Here is a 25,764-nt window from a genome sequence, read left to right as displayed (position 1 = left end):
ATCACCCATAAATGGGAATTACCATACAGTATGATGATCAGAATCAACAAACAGAAAGGGTAATAATGCACACCAAATAATCACTGGTGACCTCAGCAATTTTATTAACAAATTTACTTGCCTAATTGGGTAATGTATCTCAGTGCTTGACTCGAGGGCATTATAATAGGTCTCCACGCTGCAGAAGAAGGAATTAATTAGAACCGTTTGCTCTCAGTTCTGTATTTACACTTGTCCACCCGTCTCGTAAACATTGCCTGGTTTCCTGGGTCCTCCAGGCTCCTCTCTTCGGGCTCCCCCACCCCACCCCCTAAATAAATAAATAGAAAGCGGAGAGTAGAAGTTCACATCTTCCTTATGTGCAATTCACCCCCACGGGAAGCTGCATTTCAAGGTCAGAATCTGACAAAATCATCACTTCCCATAGGACCCGCCTCTCCACGGGCCAAAATGGGGAAGCTGGGGTCTTGGTTTGCCAGTACTGTGACTGGGATTGTCCTTGTCCGTTCAGAACCTGGGGACAAAGCTGGTGAGATGGGCAGATCTGTCCCAGTTCAACCTGCCCCACCAACAGTGCCTCTGAGGAAGGTAAGAGACATTCGTTAGCTCTGTCCGTCTGCCCTGGGAGCCAGCGACCCATGTGAGCAGAAAAACGATAACTAGGGAACTCATTCTTCCAGGCTTCCTCAAGTAAGGTTTTGTTTTGGTTTGTTTGTTTGCCTTACAGCTTGTGAGACTGCAGCATGACAACAAGAAAGCATCTTTCAATGCAAATACTCCAGAATCTCACTGTAATGCTGGCCTCTAACTCTTCTGCACCCCACCCGTTACTCCAGAAAGGCACCATTTCATCCTGCTGTGCAGCCTACGACGACTGGCACGAGTGCAAGATGCCAGGGTACGTGAATCACCTCCAGAGCTGGTTTCCTTAGCAGCTGTTCGTATAGCCTGCCATGTATAGAGATGGCTTTTGAATGTAGATATAATTATTACAGACACATCTCAGGGGTGTGTAGGCTACCCTAGCTACCAACAGGCCCCTTTAGAGAACTATCCTTCCGAAAAATCTGGATGGGCCCAACAAGCCTCATTCTCCTTCTTGAATATCCTGAAAGATCTGGATGAGGTTTTCCAGGCCAAAGATATAGCCTGGATCTGGTCCATCGTAGGTGGTGTGTTCATTCCAGGAGCTTTTGTATGTTGTGTGAGCAAAGTCGATCATCCGGATGTCAACTTTGACGACATTGCTGCCGTGGGGCGTCTGCAGAGTCTCCTGCCCATCATAGATGATGAGGAGAGAGCTGGAGTAGAACCGGTATGAACTCTGGCTCCTAATGACTGAGAGGAGGGCCCGGAGCTGGCGCTGGATGGGCTCTAGCAGTTCCATCCGGAGCCGGGTCCCATCGTGCAGGAACTGATAAAGCGCTTGTCTGAAGCCCTCCACTGAGAGTTTTCTTCCATAGTACTTGTCTTTGAAGAGAAAGTGCTTCTTATCGGTTTGATAAACCTTACATTAAAAAGAAGATAGAAAATGTGAAGAATTGCAAACTTAAAAAAAAAATCACATCTGCTACAGTGGCAGCATTACAAGCTACCTAATATATAAACAGATTTCTAGAGATGCAGGGCAAGAATGGCTGCGATGACTGGCAAGATGATCTTTCATCAAGCACCAGTGTAACTTTGACATGTTAAAATGCTTTCTGTGCAAGCCTTTCATAGGAATCCAAGGTCTAAAGATCCTTCATCCTATGAAGGTGACCCTCCGCCCACCAGGAAAAGGTTTGGATCTCCTTTCTTGTGAATTTCCAATGCCAACCTCCAAACCATGATTTAAACCCTGGCTTCTGGCCCTCTTTAAATATTAGCAAACCCAAGCGAGAAAGCTTTAGTGGGAATCTGAAATCACAGCCAATGGCCTTGGAAAGCCAAGTAGATTAAAATTTCCCCCAACAAAGTTTATGAAGTCCTTTCTCTGCAGATTCTAAGAAAACCATAATGGCTCTGGGGGTAGAGTGGGGTGAATTGTTTGGAGATGAAAAGACAGGCTAGATCAGGTGTGGATGGAGTTTTCAGGCAGCCAGTGAGGTTGAGGGGAGCCTGGATGAAGCAGGGAAGGTTCACAGCAGCTCTGTGGGGTGGGTGGCTCCTCTCCTTAGCATCAGCCCTTCTCCCCTCCCCTGTCATGGCTTGGCCACCGGAAGGGAGCAGATGGAGGAGAGATGCTGAGGGGGGAGACAGTGGCAGCCGCTCCCATTCCATTCAGATGGCAGAGGCAGGCAGAGGCTGAACGGAGGTCAGTGGCTGGCATGGCCAGAGGGTGAGTTGGCACACCTCTGCCTGGCACACCTGGGAAGGGCTGCCCGTACCTGACCAAGACAGTTTCTCAGGTCTTCCCTGCCTTCAGATTACATGATATGTTTACAGAAAACAGGAATTGAAAAAAAAAATCAGAAAGGTACCACAGACTTGGTGCTGCCTTTGGAGGGCTGGAGATCATCTGTTACAATTAGCCGTCCTAAGCATAAGACAGGCATCTCTTTCTAAATAAATCAGATCAATTTCAGAAGGTTTGAGGTCCAGAGAGAGATTCCATGTACTCCACAAATTGTCACACTCCATTCTCTTGAGGACTGCATTCCAAGCCTTCCTAGGGACATCTGTGCCACACATTTATAGACTCAACTTCCAGCTTCAAGGGGTGGCAGTTTCAATTAAGGAAAGCGATAACGATTACCTTCAAATCCGTGTCTGGTTTTGCTTTAGTAGATAGACTCTAAGAGTGAGCCACTGGAGGAAGTTTATTTCCTCCTGTTCTCCTGCAGCCCTGGCTATAAGCCACATCAGAACAGCAAAAATGAAGTGTGGAGTCGGGGCAATAAAAAATTAACCGTTCCTTTGCTGGGCTATGCAGGTTACGACCTTCCCACTTTGTTAACGAGAAGAGGTAGCAAGAAGCAGCAGAAAAGGCAGAGAAAGAACAGGGAATGGCTAATAAGGATTCAAAGAGCAGATTGCCTGCCAGCATCTGAGAAGGAGAGGGTTCAGCTTCATGGTTCAAGAGAACGAGGAACCAACGGAGCACGCAGAGAAACTTTCTCTCAGTTCTCTCCCAGACCTGCTTGCACACTGTCATCAAAGGTCTGCTCTCAACATGGGCAGGACCAACGTGGTCACATGGAGAGTTCCAACTGCCAGAGACCCTGAGATAAGTTTTAAAATGGTGGTTTTTAAAATTTTATTGATGTACAGTTGATTTACAATGTTGTGTTAATTTCTTCTGTACAGCAAAGGGATTCAGTTATATATATTCTTTTCCATTATGGTTTATCACAGGATATTGAATATAGTTCCCTGTGCTATACAGTAGGACCTTGTTGTTTATCCATCCTATGTATAATAGTTTGCATCTGCTCATCCCAAACTCCCAATATGTCCCTCCCCCCACCCCCTCCCCCTTGGCAACCACAGTGTGTTCTCTATGTGAGTCTGTTTCTGTTTCATAGAAGTTCATTTGTGTCATATTTTAGATTCCACATATAAGTGATATCATATGGTGTTTGTCTTTCTCTGTCTGACTTACTTCACTTAGTATGATAATCTCTAGGTCCGTCCGTGTTGCTGCAAATGGCATTATTTCATTCTTATTATGGCTGAGTAGTATTCCACTGTATATATATATATACCACATCTTCTTTATCCACTCATCTGTCGATGGACACTTAGTTTCTTTCCATGTCTTGGCTATTGTAAATAGTGCTGCTGTGCATATAGGGGTGCATGTATCTTTTTGAATTACAGTTTTGTCTGGATATATGCCCAGGAGTGGGATTACTGGATCATATAGCAATTCTTTTTTTTTTTTCTTATGGCAATTCTATTTTCAGTTTTTTGAGGAACCTCCATACTGTTTTCCATAGTGGCTGCACCAATTTACATTCCCCCAAAATGGTGGGGTTTTGATATCACTATCCTGAAAGGCGCTCTTTAAAAAACCCAGTGTGTCCTAGAACAGGATACGTGTTTTCTTGGTGAAAGAGGTGCTTGGCCGCCGTCTCTGTTGCTCCCACAAAATGAAGGGTCCTGCGGGGGGCAGCAGCATCTGGATGAGAGACATCCTTGCCCCTAGCGGGCGTGCCAGGTTGCCCAGCCCCGCAGATGTCCCCCACCTACCTGCATGCCGCAGATGCGCACGCCCAGGCAGGCCGAGGTGCTCCGTGCACACTTCCTCATGTGGCGGGCCTTCTTCTCCTCTGATGCATCGTCCCCATGCTGCCGGGTCCCCATCTTCAGGTCTAAGATGCAGGGATGCTTGTACTGTGACACGACGTTTTCCAGCAGCAGGAACCCTGGTCATGCTACTTTAAGGAAGGCTTCTGAGGACATAAAGGCCACTGCCCCACAGGAGGCAGTTAGCAGGCCTCTGAAGCTGGCTGGAGATTCCCTCCTCTGAGCCCCATCCCTTCACTCCCATTTCTTTCATTACAGACCAGCCTGTCAGTCGCTGTGAAGAATTCAAGGTATTAACTTTGCAGGCTGCTTTCACAAGTCCATTTATTTAGGGGGAGTTGATGAGAATGTGAGCTTCTTTTCCTTTTCCTTTTTTGCTCTGAGATTGTAATTTAAATGCAGGAGTGAAATCCCTGGCAGGCCATGCCCAATTTACATTTTATGGCAGAAAATCATAAGGCTAAAACCTCGAGTCACTGAAAGGGCCAATACCTTTTGGGAGAAGTGGGTTGATGTTAGCTTCGGAGATGAGTTGCAGGAATATTAATTTCAGCGGAGTAATTACCTTGCAAAAGCTTCTTAGGGATGAGGGTTGCAGACCTGTCTTAGTAAATACAGAGAAACCAGCCACCGGTTTGCGGGAAGGAGCCCAGAGGTGACAAAAAGGGGGCATTTCAAGCCTGAATTTGCTCACTGAGTTTGTGGGAGGTGTAAAAGGGAGGTTGGGCGCAGGGACCCACCCACCCTTTGAACCCGCACCCCTACCCCCACCCAGCATGGCAGTCATCTTTCCTATCTGCCCACAGAGACCCCAGCCCTGCCCATCCCCACTGCCCAGGTGGCAGAGACACAGCCAGTGGCCCAAACAGGGGCACTCTGTTCAGCTTTTCCCCCAGTCCTCCTTCCCCAGCTTCTGGCTTTTCTTTTGGAGAGATCTGCTTTCTCCTAGGTCCCAGGTGGGAGGGCTTGTGCCTCCCACTCTTCCTCACATCAGGTTCTCTCTCCCTACCCACACCTCCCTTGGGCCTGCCCCCAAACGTCTGTCTATCACCCCCTTCACAGCCCCGCGCCCCTGACAGCACCGTGCGAAGTGGTGCCTGGGCGGGCGGGTGGGTCATGGGCAAGGATACGGTGCCTCTTGTTCTCAGGGTACTCAGCGCACAGGCGGCTCAGGTGGGCCTGGTGGCAGTGCAGGCCCCACGGGTTAAAGCTTCTCCTCTCTGTCTGGTTCCCGTTCACAACCTCCACCAGGGAGGGGACTTGGGCCTCGAGGTGGAGCTCGGACCTCAGGAGCGCTGTGGCTGGGCTGCGGGCAAGGGGAGCACACAACAGTCAGGGCCCCTGTGACTGGCTGGGCTCTCCTGGCTGGACCCTGATGTGGACTCTCCCTGGCTACTCTCAGGATGCCTGCAGGACCTCCGAGTGCCCTGCCGGCCCTGCTCAGGCCCCGGGGCACCAGATCAGGCCACGCTGCAGGCCTCGAAGCGGTCTCTCTAAATTCCGGAATAACTCACCGGAGCATGTCACCTCCTCACGGGGCTGAGGCGGTTTAAATTCACTTGTAAATGACCTGGGTCATTACCTCCCTATGGAGGCAACACAGTATAGAGGCGGGGACCCTGCCTGGAATCAGAAGGCTGGGGATTAGGCTTTTACTGTGGCTTCACATGCCATGCGGGGGGTGGGGGGGGGGAAGAATCATAGGTCTTTGGTCCACCCTCTCCTGCCCTCTGCATCTTGGCTTCCCCGTCTGTAACATGGAGATAATATGCACCGCTTCCTGACGCCAAGCCAGGAGGCTTAATTAGATCCTTGGGGAAGGGAGGTACTTTTATTGTATTAGCTCCCTTTTGTTTCCCATGAGTGTTTAAAAAAATCCCCAGGGATCCTTTTCATCTGAGAAAGGTCAGCTAATCTGAGAACTCTCCAAGGACCTTGGGCATCCTGAGCCGCCGGAGCCTCCAGGGCCCCACGGAGCACTGCAATTGACCTCTCACCTCTCCAGTCTCGACCGCTAAGGAAGATGACTTTAGAGAGGCATTAGCCACACTTTTCCTTTATGTCAACTATTCTGGGGTTTCTGCTCTGCACATTTTCCCCCTCCAGAGACACCTCATGGTCTCAGTGAAACAGGTATTTGATGAAACAAATATACACTGAATGTCTGCTCTGTATAGGACTCGGCGTGTGCATCCACTTCCGAGATGAAATGCATTGAAATCCTCCCTCTAGAAGTGGCACCAAAGAAAATGCATTCCTTTTTTTTTTTTTTTTTTTTGGTCACGTGGCTTATTCTAGACAGAGCCTTCATCCGAATTTCTCCTTTTCTCAGCTCTGGCCCTAATGGGGAGCCATCGGCCTGGGCACAGGTGGGAGCAGTGCTGGTCCCTGCTAGGGACGTGCTGCCCGGGTTCTGTCATCCTGCCAAGTGGCCCTCACCTCTCCTTGAGTGAGTGTGCCAGCTGGGTGTGCTGCCACTGGGGGAGGGGGAGGGCACCGCGGCCGCTGGTGGTCTGCTGGAGGGTCTGCCATATGGCCACGGCCGCCGACTCCGTGGAGACCTTGAAGGGCCCCCGGCTCTCCTTCAGTGGGTTGGCAACCAGGCTGAGATGGCCTCGGCTGTCTTTCCGGAGGTGCACTGTGATGGTGCCTGCAGAAGGGGAGGGATGGAGAAACCAGATGACATTTACGGAGTGGATGCAGTGTAATGTCCTTTTGAACTATAGTTTAATGGCAGTGGTCAACAGCCCCCCTCCCCCAACTTGTCTCTCAAGGAAGAGCTACGGGGACTGGCCTGAACCCGATCCTGTTCCAGAATGAGCTCAGAGCTGCGGAGTCTGCAGAAAATGGCCTCGTATGGATGCTGGCACAGCTTCTGCTTCGTCACCTCTCCCTGCCCCTTCATGCTTGAAACAAAGCAGCCGCGTACATTTCGTCCTCACATCTCCACTCCTCTGTGCGTGAGCACACCACCCAGGCACCCCGCAGCACCCCACCGGGGCCCAACCTGGGGGCATCCGAGCTGGTCCTCTGCAAAGAGGGGCCCCGCCTCTGAGTGGCAGTGAGGGAAGCCGGGGGCTCCTCTCATTCCTGCCCCTTGTCCTCTGCCTCCTTCGACACCCTGGCTCTCCCCTCTGTTAACCTGTATCTGAGCAGCTTCTTCCAGGAAGCCTTCCTCTAACAGCCTCCTGGTGCTAGGGTTGCTCCTTCATTCATCCTCCCCCCCCATCCCAGGCTTTCACACTGACGCTCGCCATTGCCTTTGGTTAGACGCACAGCACGTGAAGATTATGGACAGAATGTGGTTCTTTGATAGAAAACAGAAGGCGTGTGAGATTTCTCCAGTGGTACCTCCTAACCACCGGTGTTTGTAATCCAGGCATGACATCCGACTCCAGTCGCTGGCTGTGATAGAGAAGGATGTGAGGACACCCACTGAACCCATGCGCTCGCCGAGCTTCTCCTTTAGGACATTGACCAGGTCAGGTCATTGGCTCTGGCCTGTACGTTAATGGCTCTGTGGTTCTTTGGACTTCTCGCTCTGGTGGCAGGGTCCAGCCCTCCCTCTGTGGGTGCCCAGCCTCACCAGAGTTCTGGTGAAGGTGGAAGATACTCATGGTTGTGGCCCAGGAGACGGCCACGTGAATTTTTTTTTTTTTTTTTGCGGTACGCGGGCCTCTCACTGCTGTGGCCTCTCCCGTTGCGGAGCACAGGCTCCAGACGCACAGGCCCAGCGGCCATGGCTCACGGGCCCAGCTGCTCCGCGGCATGTGGGATCTTCCCGGACTGGGGCACGAACCCGTGTCCCCTGCATCGGCAGGCGGACTCCCAACCACTGCGTCACCAGGGAAGCCCCACACGAATGTTTTTGAGAGAACCGGCTCTCTACAGAGTCCTTTGTTCCCTGTTCTTCCTGCACCTGATGCCGTGAGGACCCTCTCTTTGCTCCTTCTTCTACCAACCCATTCTCCATCCATCTTGTGCCTGGGGGCTGACTCTGGCATGCACCAATGGCTCTTTTGCCTGACATTTGGGCCAATGAAGGATACTGGCTGGAGATGGGGGGAGGGGAGGAGAAAGGTTGGGGCTTTATCCCACTTTTTCCCTCCCTGCTGCGGCGTGGCTCTGCCGTGGCTGTGTTTCTCTGCAGCCTCCCTCTTGCTCAGCTCCACCATGCCTTCACCTCGGCCCTTCAGGCCTGGGGGTGGTTACAGTCTTCCAGACGTGCCGCTCCCTGGTTGCCTCACCATCCCCAGTTATTCCCCCCCCCCCTTTTTTTTTTGGCAGCGCTGCATGGCATGTGGGATCTTAGTTCCCCAACCAGGGACTGAACCCCTGCCCCATGCAGTGGAAGCATGGAGTCCTAATTCCTGGACCGCCAGGGAAGTCTCCCCAGTTGTTCCTTTAATGCTGTGTGCAATTCTGTAAATAGTCCCTTGAAAACTTCTCTTTATTTAACTCCCTTGGCATGTACTGCTCATTTTCCGCTGGGACCCTGACAGATGGGAGGGTTGTCTGTGGTCACATCCTCCCAGGTGTTGCTTTCCTCCCCCGGCCACTTGGTCACCTTCTCAGCGTTTAAGTGGTCATTTCTGCTGAACCAGCAGCCAAGGCAGCTGATTTCGCCTCGTGTGGCCCTGCCCGGCTCTCCTGGGCTGCTCAGAGCAGACACTCATTTTCAGGGCTGCTCTATAATTCAGCGAGTCACGCTCCAGGCCTGTCTGTGCCTAGCTCAGTGGTCTCCCTGGGCCAGACCTGTCATCTCAGGTTCCCAGTGCCCTAATTCTGCAGCCTGAGCGTGACCTTCGGTTCCCTCCGGTTCCTTAAAAAACTCTGCTCTTCCTTAGCTCATCCCAGGCCCCAGTGTCCCGTGAGGTAATCATGATAGTAACCATAACAGCGTACTTGAACCTGGCATTCTGTAGTTTACCTGGACAGTAGCCTGCATCCCTAGACCGAGCCCACCAGGGCTGTCCTGCTCATGAGAGCAGGGGGCTGATGGCAGGTCAGGGACACAAGTACAGTAGTAATAACCACTGCCTGGTCTTTTACACCTACTGTGCGCCAGCATTATGTGCATTTTGTTGATCACTAAGCCTGCAAGGCACTTGACTGTGGTCACTGAGGCTCAGAGAGATTGATAACTCACCCAAGGTCACACAGTTGGTAAGGGATGAAGGCCACGCCAGCCGTGAATATGGGAGACGGAACAGCCTGTCACACTGAGCCTGGGACTTAATCGGGAGACTCCTGTGTCATCACGCTATGTTTACCCGTGTGTGGATGAGGCACACTCCTGCTGTGTCCCCAGTCACGTTTGTTCTGGTCATTCTGTTCCACAGGAGCGAACGGAGAGGCTACGATGCCACCACCTCGTGAGAGTGCCGAGGGCCGGAAGCGCCAAGAAGCCCAAGGGGACGGTGTTACATTTCCAGCCTTGACTTCTTGGTGGGAGGGTCGCTGTGCTTGTTCCAGGGAGGAGGACTGACCTGGGAACCACCCCCAGGCCCCAGAGCCTACCCTCCAGGTGTGAGAAGAGGGGGAGCTGGCTGGCCTCTGTGCTTGTCCTTGGGGGGCTTGGAGCCTCCTGGCTCCTGGGGAGGCAGGAATGGGTTCTGGCCAAAGACAAGGCCCTTTTGGATCTCGTTAAGTCCAAGTTACCCTCCGGTGGCCGCCTGGCCTTTCCCACTTGTGAGGCAAAGGTGACAGGCCTGCCAGAAACCACGGTCCTGGGGAGCCCTGGGCCCAAGAGGCCTCCCTGGAGGGACAAGAAATGTGACCTTCACCCACTTCTCCAGGCTCCAGCTCTTGTCTCATCTAATCCATTCTGAATGTCTAAATAGATGGAGGCAAGCAGAGGTGCAAATAACCCCAAACCAATAAGATACGAAAGTCTTTTCTATTTCTCATATTGTTAGAGCTACCCAACAAGACTCCATGTCTCTGCCTTCCCGCTCGGTCTCCCTGCATGCCTCTCCCTGGCTCTGTGTCTCCGTTGGTCTGTCTTCCTCCCTCTCACACACTCTCGGCTCAGCCCAGCCCTTCCCTCTGAAACCTGGGACCATAGCACATAGCGGCCTTGCAAACAATCTCGGGTTGCCTGCCCTTGACAAGAGCAGCAAGTCAGTTGAATCCAGACTCCCTGGGGCTTGGATTGTTCTTTTAGTCTAGAGCCTTGTTGGCTCCAGCCTGGCCTCCAGCTTGCCTTGGGTGTCCATGGGGACTTGGCAGCCCACGGGCTCCCAACACTCTGCTGCCCCTGCCTGGCCAGGAGAGTGGGGGACCCCGGCCCTGTCTGCCTGCTCACTAGCCCCCTAAGCACCTCCATTGTGACCATGTCAGCTGGGCAGATATGAGTGCTCACTGCCTTGGCTGACGTGCCCAGAGCATCTCAGCAATTTCGATTTGGCCGAGCAGCTTCCGTGAATATTCTGTCATGTATTTATTTTTAAGCTCATGAGAACATTTATTTGCCGCTGTCTGTAATATGAATCTGGCTCATCCACTACCAACTTGACCTAGGAGTATGTCCTCACTCACCCAAAGCCGATGGGCAGACTGGGAGGCAGACGGACACAGCCTCAAGACGCTGTCATGCCCAAGGAACCCAGCAAGGGGTCCAGGATGAGCTCCTGGCGCAGGGAGGCTGCCCTTGGGAACGACGTGCCTGCCCAGCAGTCCGCTGCCATCACCGTGCAGGGAGTGAGAAGGAAGAGGGTGGGCTCCGGGGCATGCGGCGGCCACGTCAGGAACAGCCCCTCTTTCTGGGTTGTTCCCACCAGAAAGAAAAGGGAGACCCCTGTGGCAGCTTTGTGGGTGTCCGAGTTCCCCTGACCTGCGGTCACTAGCTGAGTGACCCTGGGCAAGTCACATCCCCTCCCATGTTGGGCTGGGTGACCCCTGAGCACTGGCACCTGAGGAGTTGTCTCTTCAGTGATCGTCACTGGTGGAGCCGGCCTCGGGGGCCGAGAGCCCACACGTGGGAGCCAAGCTTGCATTCGGGCTCTGCCTCACTAGCTGAGTGGCCTGAGGCAAGTTGGGTAACCTCTCTGTGCCTCAGTTTGCTAACCTGTGAAATGGGGATGATAGAAATACCTTCCTCAGAGGACTGTTGTCAGGATTAAACGAGTCAGTCAGGGAAACTGCTTCCAGTGTGTCTGGCACTGAGTGAACACTAAGGGTTGGCTGATATTACTTTTCTGGTGAAACAAGATGCCTGCACAGCCTGAGGTCCTTCGAGGGACCTTTTCCCATCCCAAACCTGACTTCAGCTCCCTGCCCCTGGCGTCTGAGGGCTTGAGGGTCCCAGTTCTGAGCCCTTTCTAGTGTGTCCTCAGAAGTACGTTTCCTTGGGTGGTGCCTGGATGCTGGCACCACGTGGATGTGTTCGGGCAGGTGAGGGAATCAGCGTTTCTGCATCATCGACACCTCCTGTCACGCCAGCCCACGGGCTCTGCCACACCCTCACCCTCGGCCAGGCTGTGTGGTCTCACCTGAGAGATGTCCTGTGGTTCCCTGACCCAGCCCCTCCCGACTTTGTTTGCAAACATCATCTCCTGAATGAAGCCCCAAGGCAAAGACTGATGCAGGAAGTGATGACTCAAATTAATCTAGCAAGTTAGCAGGGCCCCAAGGCGGGTGGTACCAGGATGGGCCCAACCTGAGAGGGAAGCAGGGCAGAGGAGGGGTCTGGAGAGTCGACAGTGCCCAAGACTCCCCAGAGGGAGTGGTGCGGTCCTAACCCACCCGCGCCCCACCCCCCCAAAATGGAGGATGGTTCGTGCAGAGGGAACGGGGAGGGCACCGGGATGTGGTCCTGGAAACCGACCGGCCTCTTTCACTTCCCCACTCTGCCTGGGGCTGCCCTGGCAGCCTGTCTCAGCTCCAGAGCTGTGTTGAACCAGCGTGAAATGCTGTGGGCAGGAGGCCACCCCACCCGAGATCCTGCTGCCCCTTTGCTGGCTTGAGTTCAGTTGTGGAGGGCCAGATGTTAGTTCCAGCGGGTGCTCAGACAAGATGGGCAGTGATCCACAGCTGATGGACAGCACTGGCCTGTGGCCCCAGAAGGCCCCCCTGGGAGGCCTGCAAAGGCTGTACACCAGCCATCCACCCCTGTCTCTCATTTGTCTTATCTCAGACTCTCAGAGGTGCTGGCAGCCCATGACTGAAGCAATGCCCAGGGCTCAAGGTCTTCGGCCCCTCTCAGTGGGTCTGAATCTGGAGCATGCTGACTACGGATTCCAGGGCCCTGACCCCAGGGATTCTGATTCAGAGGTCTTGAATGGGGCCTGGGAGCCTGCATTTAAACACACACACACACACCAGCAATTCTGGTAAAGTTGGTTGATCCTGCATCCCACTTTGAGAAACAATGATGAAGACAGGCCCCATCCTTCCCAGTTATCCACATCACTGAAATGCAGGTAAGTTTTTTACTGACTTATTAGAGGTCTAAAATCCTCTAAAGGAGGTCTTTTCTCTGAGTATGTATCCCTTTGTGGGCCCGCGGCTGGCAGAGTCCTGCCCTGAGCCCTGTGAACCGCTTTTACCGAAGGCTGGATGTAAACAAAACAGCCTGCCCCGCGGATGCTGGCAGCCCACATAGTGCCCCTGTCCGGAGGCCAGCAAACAGCAGCCCTCCCCCCACCAGCCTTCTCTGCCCAGAACCCACTCTGTGCTCAGATCCAGAACACACACTGCTCCGTGCACCGTTTCCCCAGCTACACCGCGGAAACGCCCCGGCTTTGCCCCTCGATGAGGGTGGGAATTCTGGTTTCCCAAACACACTGTGAACCAGCCCCTCCATAACCTGTCTCAGACCCGAGGCTCCTGCCATGCACCTGGGTCACCTGAGGGAGGTGAAGGAGGTCTCCACCTGTCCTATGTTTACCAACCACAGTCACAGGACCCAGCCATGGCACTCCCAAAGCACAGACCAGGATGCCCCATCAAGGCGGGGTGGGGCTGGGGAATCACTTTATCCCATTCTCAATTCCTCGAAGCCTGGTGGCTTGAGCTAATTTGTAGGACGCCAAATGGCATAACACTCCAGGCCTGGAGCCTCAAACAGTTCAGAGAAACTGGGGCTGTGAAGGCCAGCTGGGCTGTGGAGAGGGGCAGGTCTCCACGGCAACACCTCAACACACCACTGTGCTTGAGGAGGTGGCAGGTGTGTGCGCCCGCCCCGTGCTGGCCCCATGCGGGGATACTGAGCACAGGGGACTGCCCAGACACTCACCTTTGTACTGCGGAGTGAAGCGCTTCATGGCCAGTGGCAGGGACTCGTAGAACCTCTGCTCCTGGGAGATGAGGGGCTTGCACACCGTGTGCTCATCATACTTCAGTACGCTCAGGTGACCTCCGACCTGGTGCAGGAAGGGCTCCAGTGGCACGCCAGGGGTGTCCATGCTGTCCTGCACCACCATGCTTCAGCGTGGGAAGGGGGCAACTCGCAAAGCCACAAGAGGAGGGAGGGCCCGAGGTCACGGTAGCAGCTCCCGGACAGAAGGCGGGGCTGTCAGCAGTCCTCAACTTTCTCCTTCTTGGCCTTGATCACTGTCATAGCACAGGTGTCTTCCTGGCTGAGGGCTCTTGGCGGGGTTCCCTGGAAAGCAGAGGAGGAAGGGGAAAGATGTGAGGGAGGTGGTGTGCTGGTGGGGGCAGCACTTGAAGTCGCCAGCCAAGACCCCCAGGTAGTTAAACAAGACTGTAAATAGGCATTGATTTCTTCTGGAATAATCTGTTACAAGCAACTGGTAACGGTTACTGCCTCTGGGGAGCAGGGCTGAGATGGAGATTTTTCACAAAACACCATTTTGTGCCTTTTGAATTTTAATATTAAAACGTTCAAAAAACAAAAAAACAATACCTGAAACTGTAAGCTTTCAGAGTGCAGTGAATGTGTCTGAACTTCTCATGTCCCGTTGCCTGCCTTCCTTTGGGAACTTTGATCCCAACCCAATGAGAACAGAGTCCCTGCTGGTGGGGACTCACCATCCTGCAGGGGCTGGAGGGGTACAGGAATGCTTCATTTTAATATTGCATATACATCTGCTGTGCACCATCATGGCTCCACAACATCATTGCTGTGTGACCTGGGGAAGTTACTAAACCTCTCTGGGCCTCAGTTTCCCCATCTGTAGAACAGGATAATTATGATACTCATCTCATGGACTTAGGGTTCAGAACTGAGATATAAGCCCATGAAAAGGTTAGCCCAGAGCCCGGAGCTAAGTGCTCAATAAATGTGATTTATCATGATTATTTCTAGCATTATTGCCATGGTGGTCATATTTTCCTACCGGCCCTGGGAGGGCCGACTTTATCCCTGCTGCTTGCAAATGAGGAAAGCAAGGCCTTCGATGGCTTGCTGGGGCCCACCTCAGGCCAGGAGCACAGGCAGAAGTTAAGCGGGGGCTCCTCGTCTGGTCCCCCACCACGTGTGCATCCTTCACCCTCCCTAAGAGAGGGCCTGCCAGACCTCAGGCAAATGCTGGAACTCTGGGCTGGAAACATGGCCCCTAACAACATCCTGACTTTGTCTCAGGAGAGTGCCAAGGAGACACTGCAAGGGGAGGCTCTTGTTGTCGTATTCATCCTGTTCGAGAGGACATTCCCGCAGTGGTGCCTGTCACCACGGAGTTATTAATACTCTCTTCTCTGCTGGACTCCTGGCCGGCCAAGGATGTAACTAGGCTAGGCAGTGCTGGGCGTGATTAACCCTCTGTTGACCTTCAGTCCAGACCATGGGCATGGCAGGCTGGCTCCACACACAGCAGTACCTGTCAATTGGTTCAGGACTCCAGCTCAGAGAAGCTCCCACCACCCACCTGGACCTCCAGCACCAGGCGGAGTTGAAAGCCTCAGCCCGGCCCGACACTCCCCTCCACGGTGCCGCTCCCGAATTGGCTACTATGTGGCAGGCCATAGAGCTCCCCTTTAGGAAGGGAAAGGGGGTCGCTTCTGCCTGGTGTGTGCATTTGCTTTGCTGGATGCGTGGCTGAAGCGTGACTGGGGAGGCTGGGGGTGCTGGGGTGAGGCCTTGGGGCGAGGAGGCCTGGAGCCTGATGGTGAGGGGCTCCCCCCAGCCCTGCTCTGAGACCACCCAGAGGTGAGCCCTGCTTAGGATCTGCCCCCAGGAGCTGAGGAAAGAAGTTGGGAGGCATCTAGATGCGAGGAAAATCGGGAATCAGCCCTAGGATGAGTTGATACCTTCAGTCTGGTTATCAGACAAGACATCACAGTTCCTTGGCAAACCCAATCCTCCTTGCAAACTTGGCCAAAGCAGGAAGGAGGAAGGAAGAGAAAAACCAAGGCAGCCCGACACGTCTCCTCTGACCGGGCTCACTTGTGTGTCAGACTTTGCCAGCTCACCTGTCCCCAGGTCAGGGAGGAAGAGGCACTTCTGGTCAGCAGAGGGACAGCCAGGTTGTAAAGTTTATTTATAGCCACTCCTGGAAGGAGCCGAGGCCCCATGCACCACGCTGTCTCCTCAGTGCCTGGCGCTAACCAGGCCTGGCCTCACCTTTGCAAGCCCAGCTCTGGCGGCGTCCAGGCAGCGTCCCAGTCAGGCCCTCATGCTGCTGTGCTGGGAGGCCCACCGCCCTTCTTTCCCCACACCCCCTGTCCCCCCGAGGAGCTCTAAGGACATGGATGTCACCTACCAGTGGTGGCATGGGGAGAAAATAACAATAAATGGTAACAAACACACAGCCAGGCAGTGTTCCAGGAGTTTTACATAGATGAATCCATGTAAGCCTCACAACTGCCCTATGAGGTAATTAGTTATCGGCCCCATTTTACAGATGAGGAAAATGAGGCACAAAGAGGTTAAGTAACTTGCCTGTGTGTACCCAGCTATTAGGGGGAGAACAGGGATTTGAACCCAGGCACACTAGCTCAGAGCATGCTTACCTACCATGATGCAGAGGGTGTGGGGGCTGCTGTTTCTCTACTTTGAGAGTCAGGAAACTGAGCCTCAAGGAGGCTGGGGCTTGGCCAAAGTCACCCGCAAGTCACTGGCTGTGCTGGGACAGGGACTCAGGTTTTCTTGTCCCCAGGCCTGGTTTCTCCTACCCTGATGCCCCCTGGCCTGCCCTCCCGCTACCTGATGACAGTGATTGCATGTCCTAGTGGTGGCTGGGATCCATACTGCTGCAGAAGCCATCGTGAGGGGTCAGGTGAGGCCCCCCTGGAGCTGGGCCTTGGTATTGACCTGCTTGGAGCTTTCTGCCTGGGGGGGTGTCAGCCAGACCCAAGAGGCACTGTCATTCCTAGCGCCTCCGCCTCCCATCCCTGCCATCCCCAGGGTCGGATGTTCTCAGGAGCCCTGGCCAAACCTTCTCAGGGAGCCAGGATCAGCCAGAAGACCCCAGGCCTCCGAGACGGCTCACACACAGCAACGTAAACTCCCCTGCCCCAGACTTGGTGTGGGTTGGCATTGGTGGGGTGTCTGCTGGGTAACCAGTTTGTACTTTTAAAAAAGCTGGGGGTAGGGCTTCCCTGGTGATGCAGTGGTTGAGAGCCCGCCTGCCGATGCAGGGGACATGGGTTCGTGCCCCAGTCCGGGAAGATCCCACATGCCGCGGAGCGGCTAGGCCCGTGAGCCATGGCCGCTGAGCCTGCGCGTCCAGAGCCTGTGCTCCGCAACGGGAAAGGCCACAACAGTGAGAGGCCTGCATACCGCAAAAAAAAAAAAAAAAAAAAAAAAAAAAAGCTGGACTTGAATCTGGGGAAAGTGAGGCCCTTCCACTCAAGGGTCATCTTAGGGTGTAGCTTAGGGGATATCTGAAGGTCCTCCAGCTCCAGAGCTGTGTGGTCTGAGGTTCTGAGGCAGGTAGTGGGAAAGGGCGGAAGGAGGACGGGTGGGTAGTGGCTTCAGCCCCCGGGGTACCTGCCTGAGGCAGGCAGGTGGGTTTTGCTGCTGCTCGGTGAAGCACTCTGCGGCTTCCCCTTGGCACTGATGCTGACCTTGGATTCCCAAGGAATCTGACGTTTCCTGTCTGTTGCTGTGGGATTGAGCTAGAGAAGACCTCCATTCATCCCATCCTTCCTGCCAAGTCCCAAATGAATAATTCAGGTTGACAGACATTTCTTAGCCCAGACCTTCCTTTTGCCACACGTAGGCACTCCTATCATTGACCCAAGGCTTGGCCTTTGAGCAATGCCTCTGGGCCCCGTTCTGTTTCCCAAGAATACTGGGCAAGGAGTCAGGTGCCCGGGTCTGTTCCAGGCGTCCCCACCAGCTTGCTGAGGCCCCTGGGATGAAGTGGGTAACTGTCTGAGTGAGTCTTGGTTTACCACCCATTGCCACAGCCTTGTCAGGACGCTCAGATGACAGAATGCACAGCCCTCCTTTGTGGAGTCCTCTTCCCAAGCGTCTCTACCACTTGAGCTTTGTCACCGTGTGGGCTGTTCTCAGGACTGACCCTTGTGACTCAGCTTGGGTGCTGGGAAGTCAGGTGAGGCAGTCACCAGAGACAGGTGACCCCTCTAACACACTGAAGGGCCCCCTTTAGTGCTTTGAAGGGAGACAAATGTCCCTCTCTCCAGCCCATGCCTCCTCCCGCAGACCCACAGCCCAGACCTCTTGGCCAGCATCCTTCCCTAGTGCTCCTTGGAGAGGGAGAAGTGGGAGGAAGGATGAAGGAGGGAGGGAGGAGGATGAGATGCTCCCAGCCAGAGGAGCTCGGCCTAGTGCCCCCTCCCCTGGGAACAGTTGTCAAATGCCCCCAGATCCCTGTGTCCTCCTGCCCTGTCATTGGGTCATGTCCTGAATGAATGAGATGACTCTGGGCATCACCCCAGGAGACTCAAGGGCTAATTTCTCTGACAGGGCCCTGCCACCAAGCTGGTCGTTAAATAAGGCCCTGGACCGTCTCTGTCAGTGCAGCCCTGCGGGGCCTGAGTGACAGCCAGCCTGCGCTGGGTTGCAAGACACTCCCTGGTTTGAAAGGAGGGTCACGGACAGCAGGGCCTGCAGTTGTATTTGGCTCCCAGAGTGGGGACGGATGACAGTGCCAGGGACGTCAGGCACAGTGACAGATGTCACCCATCAAGCTGAGGTGGATGAAGGCACTGTGGCTCGTCACCACCAGTCGGCACATTTTAGTTCCTCTTCCTGAGATCCCTTCTGTATATAAAACCTCTCCCCACAGGCTAAACCAGAGTTCATTAAAAATTACGGAAGATACACCTCTTTTAGAACTCGCCTCTCCCATTTCAGGGAAGGTGGCAGGTGAAACCACAAATCAAACTTGTAAGGGTTCAGCTTGGACTAAATGAGTCACGATCTCTATCTTATCAGAGGCTGTCAGCTCCTTATATCTGGAAACTAGTCGGTTGACTGTGGTTATTGGCAAGACTGTTCACAAATATTCTGTTTTTTCCTACGGGAATGTGGTATGATTTCACTTCCCTTTGAAGGTACGTTGGCCAAAGTGTGATTTGCTTTGGCCGACATCGCATGGAGGGGAGTGACATATGCCACTTCTGGTGGGAGCTTTTAGAGAAAGCAGTGTCCTAAATCCTCTTTCCCTGGCCAAGGTGATGTTGGAAGCACAGTCACTTCCTGAGTGACTATGCATGACAGAGAAAAAAATCTGGGCTATATTAGGCAGTGAGGTTTGGGGGTATTTTGTTATGCAGCTCAACCTAGTCCATCCTGACTAATTCACCAACTCACAGCCGGATACCCTGTATGGAGCAACCTCAGGCACTCAAATATTTCACTGCACAAATATATCCTCTATGATCATAGTTACTCCTATGAAGCATCTACTATGGACCACTGGCCTTACAATGCCCATCTCTGTTTCTCAGGAGAATAATTTTCAGATGGAGACAAGTAGAAGAGCTTTCCCGGGGTCCAGAGCCAGTGAGCACTGGTGCTGGGATTCAGCCATAGTGAGTCTGTCTCATTCTAAGGCCGATGGCTGCTCTGCCCCCAACATGCGGTCTCCCTTGTAAGGGAGGGGCAGCCGCTCTGGCTCCCTCTGGGAGTCCTGAGCCCTAAGTGGGGGCCAGGGTCCTGTCTGAGGCGCTCTCTACGCTGTGTGTCTCAGCTGTGCACATCAGGAACGGGAGACTTGTCTTTGACTGGGCGGCGGGAGCGCCACCCTCGGGGGGTAGTGTGGATTCACCTGCCGTGGGTGGACGGCTCCCATCTGTGGGTCTCTTGAGCCCTGACCGAAAGCCACGTCACCACCACCAGCATTATCTGCAGACTAGAAAAGTAATACCCACGGAGCTCGATCATTTCTCAAATGTATCGAAATGCTTTGGTTTTTACCAAAATACAAATTGATTTAAAGGCGTTATTGAGTTCCTAGTATTTTTTTTTATCATCATCTGTTTTCTCAATCAACAGATATTAAAAGTCTAATGAGTATTGCAGGGGGACTCATAGGGAACAAATTATGTTGAAAAATGAGTCTTAGTTGAAAAGGTTAGAAGAGATACTGCTGTCGGCCAAGACAGGGGTGGAGTGAGGGGTCCAGGAAGGGGTCTGATACGGGAGAGATGGAGGCTCAGCCTGGGGGAACTTGAGGAAGGCCTGTTTGGGGGCGTGTGTGTGCAGGGAGCGACAGGGAAAGGCAAGGACAGACAGGGAGACGGGACTAGAGGGAGGGTTGAGTGGGGAGGCCGAGGTGAATGCTGCTGGGGGTCTGGGCATGGAGTGGGTGCAGAGGAGGTTGGGCCACGTGGACTGGAGGTGCCTGTCTGGCCCCCTCATCAGTCTAGGCAGGAGGGGGGTTGCCTGAGATTGCCAAGGTGTGGAAGCCTTCGGGACCGCATCCCAGTACATCCGAGGGGGAGGGGTGTGTTCTGGGGAGGAGATAATTGAGAAGCGGCTTGCAGCAAAAGAAGACTGCAAAATAAAATGTGTTGGGCTGCAGACTCAGAAGCAGCATGGTTTATGGCCTGCCCTCTCGCCTCTGAAGCTCTAAGGTACGTTTTGCAGGTAGCTCGGAGCCAGAGGTTTGGTACAAGTACCATTCAGTGTATCTGTGATGCCCAAGGGAGCATTTTTTTAATCTATTAGAGACGAGAGGACCAGAAAACCATTTAAAACTGCTGAGGTCGTAACGGGCAGGAGAATTTTGGAGTTTCTCATACAGCAGAGGGCTGTGTATCATCTGGGGCCATCAGGGCCTGGAAGGCACAAGATTATTTTCTGGGGGGAAAAATCAAGTTTTAAAATCCATCCTATGAATGACTCAAGGGCTGTGGGGTGGTGAGCTCCTCCATCTGCGCAGTCCCGGCCCAGTAGGATCAATACTGAACGCTGGGGGAATTCACACATCACCTTCTCAGCCATGGCTGAAAGATGAGGCTTTGGAGAGCATCTATTTCCTGGGGAAGGCTTGATTTACAGAATCACAGAGCAATACTTCATATTCCTGACTTATTTCCAAGCCGATGTTATCCTTTGAGGGAAGGTTTCTTTTCCCCCCTCTCCTTTTCTCTTAACATTTAAAATTTTCCAATGTTCCTCCAGCTTGAGGACCAAATGCGATTTTAATACAGCGATTATTAGTTTAGAAGCCCTTCATCTCCTGACAAATGTCCTTAGCCGCAGCAGTGATGTTCTGAGCTTGCTGTCAGGGCGGGAGACGCATGGTGTAAAAATGACTCAGAAGCTGAGCGCCCTGGAAGGGCTGCCCCGGGGGAGGGCTTCTCCCTTCCCAACTCCGACAGAGCCAGACCTCATGACAGCACCTTGGGACCTTGGGCCCCCCTGGCCGTGGCTGGGAACAACTCCAACGGCCCCTCCCAGGCAGGCTTGGCTCCTGGGGACCTCTCCACCTGGAAGCTGTGCCTAGGGTCTTGGATACTGCTAAACATCCAGACCTGCACATTTCCCAGCCTCTGATATCCTTCCCCACACCTTTCTCTAAGTCACATAACCAGCCACCTGCCTTGTGAGCCAGAGATAGACGGTCTTGCCAGTGGTTAGTATGGCATCTTTAGGACTCTAAGAAGAAACAGCTTTTTAAGGTCAAAACACAATAGTGGGGTGGAGAAGCGTGTGTGTGTGTGTGTGTGTGTGTGTGTGTGTGTGTGTGTGTGTCTGGGAGTGTGTGGTCACCACAGGCCACAGGGCTGAGCTGGTCAAGTCTGAAGGGTGAGCCTTTGCCCAGCAGAGGGCAGCAGCAGACGGGCCAGAACCTCCCAGAGAGGAGACCCTTGGGCCAGCAAGCACCTTGGCCCAGCCATCAGGGGCCGCTTTCCCCAACTGCCCTGGGTTTGCCAGGCCTGTCTTCAGAGAGCCTGGACGGTGGCTGAAGTGCCCCTGCCTGTCCCAGATGGCTGTTTTTAAAGAGCTTAGAAGTTACCATCAAGGTGGACATCCCCCCACGTTCCCGTCTCTTCCTGTCACCTACCTGCTTTTTCTAAAGGTTGTCTGGCAGGGGCCGGGGCGCTTCCTGACATGGGTGAGGCACACTTTGAGGAGTGCGGTGCCAGTTTCGATTCACAGGGGAGGGACCCCAAAACCGGAGACAGGGGCTTGCCGAGGAGGTGGGGCGAGGGTGATGGAGGGTCCATCCGAGCAGAGCGGAAGTGGCCTTCAGCATCTACAACCCACCAGCTCCTCCCCTGGGGGTGGGTGGACCCCACACCCCCTTCGTTGGCCATCTGGGCCAGCGTCCCCCTACCCCCAGGTCCCTGAACAAGCTGATGCTTGATGCTCACAAAGTTGATTGCTGTTCCCTTGGCGGCCGCTGATGAACAAGATAGCAGCCGCATGGGAAGGATTTCTTTAGGGACTCTGCTCAGAGCAGGAGAAAGCAGGGGCAGGCTGCCGGCCATGGGTGGGCTCAGCCCGGCCTGCCGCCCCCAGGATGCCCTGGGACAGAGCCACAGCCCCTTTGCAGAAGAGGAGCTTCTCAGATCCCTGATAAGCAGCCGGCCTTGTGGGAGCACTACGGGGCAAGGGTGCAGGAAAACTGCACAGTGGGGGCAGGAGACGCGGTTCTGCCTAGACTCCCCGTCCCTTCCTCTCCAGGACTCAGTTTCCCTCTCTGTAGTGAGAGCTACTGACCCAGCCCTGTTCTTACCCTCCCATGGGACAGCTGGCCTTTCAATTCAGCAAGTCATTGTGGTGGGGGGAGAATGGGGGAGCGGAGAGTGGAGGCTGGCAGAGATGCTACCAGATTGAAAGAGGCTCGGAAGACACACTGACCTGATGCCCCCTGATTGGATCCTGGTCCAAAGCATTAAAAACTATTTAGGGGGCAATTGGGGAAATTGGAATGTGGCCTGGATGTGGCCGTCTTTGGAGAGCCAATCATCTTGTGAGTGAGGTAAGGCACTGGGGTTATGTAAGGACCTGTACTGAGGTCTTTGAGGGGAGTGCGGTGATGTCCATAGATTACTTCAAAATACTTTAGCCTTAGAGAATACAGTGAAGCAAATATGGCAAAACTCAAACAACTGTGAAAATCCAGACTCAGGTTATGCACATTTCAATGTGTCATTCCCTCTATTTTTTTCCTGTAGGCTTAAAGTCTTTCACAATAAAAAGGCTAAAAAATAAACCAGTAGCTTTTAAAAACTGTAGAAGCCCAGGTCTTTCCCTGTGGGATCTGAATCCCTGGGGAGGGGCACACCATGGATGTTTTCAAGGCCCCCAGAGAGTCTGAGGACCATGGCAGGCTCAATTTCAAGTCTGTTTTACTGGAGTGGGGGAAGAAGAGCCCATGGGGAGGGTGGCCCTAAAGACTCTGCCACTGCCCACGGCACTGGGGGCCCCTGGTGGTGACACATCTCTGATGGCCTTCGTCCACACTCTCCCTCCACTGGGGGCGCCCGGACCCAGGCCCCAGCCACTGCCTGTAGGTGCTGACATCATCTAGCCCTGTGGCCCCTCTCAGGCGGAAGGGTAGGGCTGTTGGGACAAGACATGCTGTTCCCAGGGCCCATCCTGCCCAGTTCTCCTGGGACAGCTGCCTCTGTGAAGGGTTAAACCCAGAGTGGCGTGGAAAGGATGGCTGCAACCTATGCACCTGACCCCACAATTTCCCCTATAGTCCCTGCTCGCCTAGGCCCTCCCACCTTCATGCAGGAGCCAAAGTTCCAGACTCCAGAACATCCTAGGAAGCAGAGGGTAGGAATGATTCTAGAGAGAGGAGGAGAGAGATGGGGGAAGAGCCTAGGACAGAATTTCTATGTTGCTGAACTGTGCCAACATCCCCACCCCCACCCCAAAGCACAGACACACACAGACACACTGGCACCTCCACAGAGCGGACCTCTAGTCATGGGGTCCTGGACAGAGATGAGGCCCATCCTTTCGGTCCCCCATGGTTTGAACAGTCCCTGTGGCCGTGAGACCCTCTCTCCCCTCACTCAGGCGCCATCAGGGCCCTCCCTGCCCACCCCTATCCCCCGAGGCAGCACTCACCAGAGCCTCACTAGTGGCGGGGCTGTGGGAATGTGTGGAAGAGGGGGTCCGGTGGAAAGTAATCTCCTCTTTCAGTGCCCGCCGTCTGTGGTGTCGAGCAAAAGCCCTTCCCAGGGTCCCAGCGTGGAGAAGTCACCATCCACTATAGCACTGGTGGAGAGGTCTGCCCAGAGGGCTGGGCTGCAGAGGCCTGGGGAGGAGAGGTCACCTGACCCTCGGGAAGGGCCTGCAGGGGCTGGCTGGCATGGCCAACTGTCAGCTGGTGTTGGGTGGCTCTGGGGCAGAGCCAGAGGGTGGGAGGGTGTGGGGAGGAAGAGGAGGAAGAGGAGGAGGGTTCTGCCCGCTGTCTGGATGGATGTCAGGCCCCGTGCACCAAGAGTCAATTGCCCCAGGCCCCTGGTTAGTTTTTGATTCCCTGTTCAGGGGGTAAGGCTGGGGTGGGGGTCATGTTCTCCCTTCCCCTGTCTCCCTGCCCCCACCCCACTCCCTACAACCTCACTGCCAGTTTGACCCAAGCAGTGGCTGCTGGAGAGAAGGAAAGTCTCGCAGCAAGACATTTAATCAACAATCAGCTTGAGGACAATCAAGCATTTTTTTGAGGCCCTTGTGGGTGCTAGATACTCTGCTAGGCTGACCCAGGAACCTGCCAGAACAGTGCCTGTTGTTGGGAGATTACAGTCAGGGGCTTCAGCAAGTCAAAGGGCAGTTCCAGGGTAAGTGTTCGGTGGGAGGACAGTGGGCTTAGGGGAGGCCCCTCACCAGCCTGGGGGAAGCAGGGAAGGCATCCTGGAAGAAGTGACCCGTGCAGACCTGAAGGAGAAGGAGGGTCATCCAGGTTTGGTTCAGGGGAGGGTGGTGAGAAGAGCACATGCAAAGGCCCAGAGGCAGCAAAGGCCCAGAGGCAGCCGGGGTGGAGGTGGGGGGCGGGGAGGTGGAGGCACTCAGGGTGGCTGGAGCAGGCAGGGAGTAGGGCGTGATGACACATGAGGCTGGGGGGCCTCACAGTTCTCTGTCCTCAGCCTCTTGGGAGGCCCTCAAGGGCTTTATGCCGGGGGTTGTGGGGAGGGCCGGACCCCGGTGTGTGCTTAGAGGGCTTGCTCTGCTTTGAGAAGAGCGGACTGGGGAGGAGTGGATCACAGGTGGGCAGGCAGGTGATGAGGCCCTAGGTGCTGTCCTCCAGGTGAGTCCCAGCCTCGTGCAGAGAGCGGGCAGTGGGGTGGAAGGGAGCGGGAAGGTCCTTGAGGTGTTGAGAAGGCAGGCTTGATAAGGTCTGGTGACGAGTGAGAGATGGGGTGGGGTGGGGGCAAAGGGCAGAGACTCAGCAAGGGACAGGCTTCAGGTCTAAGTGACCCTGGGCCAAGTATTAGAAAGGTCTGACGTCCGCCCTTCAGGTGACTCCAGCTACCCCACACTTCTGGCCGCCGTTCTTCTGGGCGCTGAGCAGCCCACTTGCCCTGACCCCCAGCCTGTCCCTTCAGGGCTTCTCCATGTGTGGGTGCTCGGTTTTCAGAGGCTCCGCAGCAGCCTTGGGGCTAGAGGCTCTGCCCGGCCGCCTCTGCCAGCTTCCCCCTGGGGGCGTCCGGCCTCTCTCTGATTCTGGACCGCATTCCCCAGGGTCCCCTCCCCCACCCCCTGGTCTAACAAGGACCCCCGCCCCCCCTACAGATCTGTTGCTGCAGCACTGAGGCATGTGGCTTGCCCCGCCCCTCCCCGAGTTTCCACACGTCCGTGGAGCACGCACTCGGGGCAGTCTCTCCCTCACTGCTCACTCACGCAGCAGGTGAGCACGGAGAGGAGGCAGGACTAGAACCTGGTCTCCTGGTCCCTGTCCCAGAGGTGCCCTAGGTCACTGTCCACTCAGTGCCCACCGCACCCACTCTGGGGCCTGGCACAGCATGTGCTGCTCAATAGATGTATTGTAGGCAAAAGAAGGGGCGTGGGGCTGGCCGCCCACAGCCCAGCTGCCTTTCCTGTGGCCAGCCTCCTTTCCCCTTCCCGCCACGGGTCCTCCCCATGACAGGGCAGGACAGAACAGGGATTCCCAGGGCGCCCTGAGGCCTGGTTTAAAGTGGAGTGAGGATCCCGTGCACCCCCAGTTGCTGCCCAGCCCAGGCCGGCGGATCCCATTT

General features: G+C 54.5%; 1 protein-coding gene across 1 annotated transcript; it reads right to left on the bottom strand.

Annotated features, from left to right (window-relative positions):
• Nucleotides 1–1,087: 1,087 nt before the first annotated feature.
• Nucleotides 1,088–13,655, bottom strand: IP6K3 (inositol hexakisphosphate kinase 3). Its single transcript, XM_060109632.1, has 5 exons — nt 13,469–13,655; nt 6,670–6,880; nt 5,361–5,536; nt 4,174–4,349; nt 1,088–1,507 (listed from the first exon to the last, which is right to left on the bottom strand). The coding sequence occupies exons 1-5, from the start codon at nt 13,653–13,655 to the stop codon at nt 1,088–1,090; spliced, it is 1,170 nt and encodes a 389-aa protein (XP_059965615.1).
• Between the last annotated feature and the right edge of the window lie 12,109 nt (nt 13,656–25,764).

The sequence above is a fragment of the Mesoplodon densirostris genome, chromosome 10 (assembly GCF_025265405.1).
Source record: "Mesoplodon densirostris isolate mMesDen1 chromosome 10, mMesDen1 primary haplotype, whole genome shotgun sequence".
NCBI classification, from domain to species: Eukaryota; Metazoa; Chordata; class Mammalia; order Artiodactyla; family Ziphiidae; genus Mesoplodon; species Mesoplodon densirostris.
The sequence above is the reverse complement of the archived record's forward strand: the minus strand, read 5'-3'. Positions and strand labels throughout refer to the sequence as shown.